General features: G+C 50.9%; 1 protein-coding gene and 1 long non-coding RNA gene across 3 annotated transcripts in view; one reads left to right on the top strand and one right to left on the bottom strand.

Moving 5' to 3' along the window:
- Positions 1–5000, bottom strand: part of arid3b (AT rich interactive domain 3B (BRIGHT-like)) — a 30106-nt gene that overhangs the window by 13958 nt on the left and 11148 nt on the right. For both annotated transcript variants that reach the window (XM_042111067.1, XM_042111068.1), the window contains exons 3-4: positions 1506–1583; positions 377–449 (exon numbers count right to left, since the gene is read on the bottom strand). In XM_042111067.1, coding sequence (XP_041967001.1) covers positions 377–449; positions 1506–1583 — 151 coding nt within the window. The remainder of the gene's footprint in view (positions 1–376; positions 450–1505; positions 1584–5000) is intronic.
- The window catches only part of LOC121724482, a 17522-nt gene that overhangs the window by 8952 nt on the left and 3570 nt on the right, over positions 1–5000 (top strand). The gene's annotated exons all lie outside the window — the stretch shown is intronic.

The raw sequence follows: 5000 nt of genomic DNA, 5'->3' as shown, positions 1-5000 counted from the left end.
GTGTGTGTGTGTGTGTGTGTGTGTGTGTGTGTGTGTGTGTGTGCGCTTGTGCGCGTGCGCGTGTATTACCGCATGACGTCTCAGAGGGTCAATGCACTGCAACTGCCGTTTAACACCATGCTGTTAACCCTCTGATGTGACCCAAAAAGACGCCTTTAAGATGTCACAGAGAGCCACACACTCCTCCTGTCCCCACACACTCCTCCTGTCCCCACACACACTCCAGTGAGACACACACACACACACACACACTCCAGTTCCCCTCAGTGACACAGTCAGGAAGAGGGGCCAAAGAGGAGAGACACAGGAGAGGAGACCGGGCAGAGCCCACACTGGACTTCTGGGCAGCCTACAATAGAGTTTCAGGGCAGCCTACCTCTCTTCTGCATGAAGGTGAAAAGGTCGTCCAGGAACTCCTTCCTGTTGGGGTCACTGTCCAGCTCATAAAGCTGAGGGGGGAAGAAAAGGACACTTTAGAGGATGCTCACAGACACCGGACATCTCACTTACACACATCACCACAACACGATCTCCCAACAACTCACTAACACACATCATAACACGATCTCCCAACAACTCACTAACACACATCATAACACTATCACCCACCAACTCACTAACATACATCATAACACGATCTCCCAACAACTCACTAACACACATCATAACACGATCTCCCACCAACTCACTAACATACATCATAACACGATCTCCCACCAACTCACTAACATACATCATAACACGATCTCCCACCAACTCACTAACACACATCATAACACGATCACCCAACAACTCACTAACACACATCATAACACGATCACCCAACAACTCACTAACACACATCATAACACGATCACCCACCAACTCACTAACACACATCATAACACGATCTCCCAACAACTCACTAACACACATCATAACACGATCACCCACCAACTCACTAACACACATCATAACACGATCTCCCAACAACTCACTAACACACATCATAACACGATCACCCACCAACTCACTAACACACATCATAACACGATCACCCACCAACTCACTAACACACATCATAACACGATCACCCACCAACTCACTAACACACATCACAACACGATCACCCACCAACTCACTAACACACATCATAACACGATCACCCAACAACTCACTAACATACATCACAATCAGCTATATTGTGGCAAGGCTGATGCTAATGCTATATTGTGGTGAGGTCGTCCTGTGGTGACACTGAAACTAATGCTATATTGTGGTGAGGCTGAAGCTAATGCCAGCTGATTGTGAGGTTGTCCTGTGGTTCCAGTTGAAGGGAAATCTATGTTGTGGCCAGTCTCTAAATTAAGTGCATGATGTGGTTCAAGGTAATGGTGTGTTGTGGTGTGATGTGTTTTGTGATGTGTACTGTGCTGGGGTTCCTGTTGATTAGGTAAGGTGTGTGTTGTGTGGTTCCTGTTGATTAGGTAAGGTGTGCGTTGTGTGGTTCCTGTTGGTATGGTTACCTTGGCAAAGTCTCTGGATGCTTCTCCTTTGGCTCCTCTTCCTCCATCGCCCTCTTCACTCCAGCCGGCGCTGCCATTCTGCAGACATGACAAGGACACGGTCACATTAATGGATCTAGAAGCCACACTCAGCCACAACCACGCACAGCAGTCGCTCACAGCACAGCAACACTCAGCCACAACCACGCACAGCACAGCAACGCTTAGCCACAACCATGCATTTTTCCTATGGGGAGATAACATGGGGATTTTGAATTATCATACGTGTTAAACTCACGGGGACAAAAAAAAGTCTGAAATGCAGACGTTTTCCTGAACACACTTTTGTCCTCTGCCTTCGGTACATGAGGGTGGCACACTTTGAATTTAGCTACCCCAGAACTAATTTAATGGCAAGTTGCATTGCAAGTTAGCTCTGGGGTAGCAAAAATTCAAGTGTGCCACCTTCACATACCGGAGATCACAGTATCAACTCGAAGGCAGAGGACAAAAGTGTGTAGCGCAAAATGTTTGCATTTCGGATTTCGTCGTCCCTGCGAGAGTTTAACTTCAGAGGTCCATTTACAGGACAAGGAGAAAGAGACGGCGTGTGTGTGTGTGTGTGTTTGTTTTGGGGGGGTGGGGGTGGGAAAAATAAACAGGAGAAGAAAGGATAGAAACCAAGTGTCGGATCTCTTTCTCTGTGATTCTGACCTTTGACCCCACAGGACATCCCTGAGCTACTGACGTGCCACCCAGAGGTTACGGAGGTCAGACACATCAGCCTGTCTGATCAACAGCAGACCCCGAATGAACAGCTCCACCAATCAGGAGGGAGGAGGCTCAAACAGGTGATACAACCTGCATGCAAACACACACAGCCCTGACCGCTGCAAACACACACAGCCGCCCTGGCCGCTGCAAACACACACAGCCGCCCTGGCCGCTGCAAACACACACAGCCAACACACACAGCCGCCCTGGCCGCTGCAAACACACACAGCCCTGACTGCTGCGGAAGTGAAGAGGAGTGGAATGGCGGCGTTGGATTCCCGGCGCAGTGGACGACTGAGCTGAACTGAGTGCATCTCTCTCCTCTTGGTTTTTACTCCGCTACCGACCATGAGGACACAGCAGAGTAAAAACCAAGAGGTCTGTCCAGGCAGTGAGTACGAGTTTTAGCCTCATTAAATACAAAGCCATGAAAGGCAGCAGGACAACAGGCCAACAGGCCGGACGCCACTCTCCTCTGGAGGGGCAGGAAGAGAAAGGCCCGCGGGGGCCGTAAAGGAGTTTTATTTGGGCCGCAGCCCGACCCCCCCTTTAATGTGCAAAGTGATTCCCAGCTGGGAGGGGGGATGGGGGGGGGGGGGGGGGGGGGGGGGCTGTGTGTTTACAACAAACACACACACCAGCTGTGAGCAGCAGAGAGGAACACCATGGGGAGGGGAGGCCTGCAACTGGGCAGGAAGACATACTGTGTGCCATTGTCTCCGCGTCTCTCTCTCTGTGTGTGTGTGTGTGTGTGTGTGTGTGTGTAGGGGAGAGTGTGAATTCAGCTTGAATGTAAACATTTTGTAGGGATCACAGTTAAAGCAGCGCTAAAGAAGATTTGCTCTCGGGGTCCCCCTACAGTGAAGCGCAATAATAAACATACTGATATAATATAGAGGGAATGCACAGACAGCAGTCTGTAGAAAGACATCTCCGAATTCTACCGGGAGGCGCTAAGACAATGGCAGAAGTGCCGTTCGTCATGTTATGTATAAGGTACATGGCATCAAAATGACTTTGAAAACGTTAGGTCAAAAACTCTTAAAAGGTGCCTTTAACAGTCACTATATTTTGCCAAACAGACGGCCTTTCACCTCCTCTGTATGTCCAACCCACACACCAGAGTTATGATCCACATGTGTGGCATATGTGCAGTGACACACACACACACACAGACCCCAAACAAACAAACAGCAGTGCGGCAACAGGCCCGGCCGGCTGTCCGTCAGGAGCCCTGATCTGAGGACAGCTGCTCTCAGACCTCCAGGCCAGACCAGGCTACAACTAATCACATTAGGCTGGGAGGGCCGTTTGTTTCTGTGTGTGTGTGTGGTGGGGGGCAGAAGGGCAGAAGGAAGGAGAGGGACATCTGTGTCACTGGGTCTCCTGTAGAAAGCGCACAGTGGACACACACACACACACACACACCTCCCCCAAATTAATCAGATAAAGAAGCTGCATAGCAAATAATCACTTTAGCAAACAGATTCTCCAGCCACCAGCCCGTCAACCCTCTCCTCTTCTCTCACTGGGGGGAGAGTAACACACACACACACACACACACACACACACACACAGAGACTGACACCATTACCGAGATGGAAATAGCCCCTTTTAATGCTTCACTTAAGACACATCTCCACAAATTCCACCGCAGTGAAACAGCATCTGTGTTTTTTCTCTCTTCTCTAAGACAGACACACACACACACACACACACACACACACACACACACACACACACTTACTCATCCTGTGGCTGAGGCCATTCAGAAAGCCTTGCTGTCCAGTGACACCTTTGGGATGCTCTGTCCAGACCGAAGACCTCCTCCTGTGTCAGGCTCAGAGTGTGGGAGGGCAATGTGTGTGTGTGTGTGTGTGTGTGTGTTTGTGCGCGTTTGTGTGTTTGTGTGTAAAACCAGGCCTGTTTTTGTGGATGAGGAGACAGAAATGTCTTGTGCAGGCATAGAGGGGGGAACTTCCTCTTTGTCCAACCCAAGGCCTCCTCAAGAACACCATTCATCACCTTCCCTGAGCTGAAATGCATGGAGCTGCAACATGCTGTATGTCTGCATGTGTGTGTCCATGCATGTGCATCTGTGCAGTGGCAGCAGCACTGGGCCTTCATCTGGAAACCACACGTTCTAGACACACATACTCTATGCACTGTCCACAGCAACACACACTATCCGCAGGAGCTCTCACACGCACACACAATATCCAAAACACACACACACACACTATCCACAGGCACTGACACACACACACTACACAGGCACTCATACCTAGGCAGACATCCACATACACCACTATCCACACACAAGCCCTTTCCTGTGCAGCGCCGTTGGTGTGCTGGACGAGGGTGCGAGGGCTCCGTGCGGGCGCTCTCCTCTGCAGGATTAGCGTGGTCGTGGTGGGAGGCCAAGTGGCCATCAGATTCCTTACAGTGTGGCAGCTGCTGGCCCCAGGCGGCCGGGAGAAAGCGAGCTCACAGACCGCCTTTCACTGGCCCCGCAGGGGTGCAGCTCAATGTTTAATCCAAATCGAATAATTGGGCCATCAGGGCCCCCCGCCTCGCCCAGAGGCGGCATATCATTTATTCGGCTCCTTGCTGTGCCAGGGGGCAGAGAAAAGCAGCGGAGGGGTCAGGGGGATTTTTTTATCCTCCTGGGGCTGTAAGGGATCTCATAGCGGGGCAGCCCGGCACAGAGCAGCCCCAGCCCGCCGCTCCGCACAGTACAGG

Source organism: Alosa sapidissima, chromosome 11, assembly GCF_018492685.1.
Source record: "Alosa sapidissima isolate fAloSap1 chromosome 11, fAloSap1.pri, whole genome shotgun sequence".
In the NCBI taxonomy this organism is placed as follows: domain Eukaryota; kingdom Metazoa; phylum Chordata; class Actinopteri; order Clupeiformes; family Clupeidae; genus Alosa; species Alosa sapidissima.
Note: the sequence above shows the minus strand (reverse complement) of the source record. Positions and strands in the feature narration are given on the sequence as shown.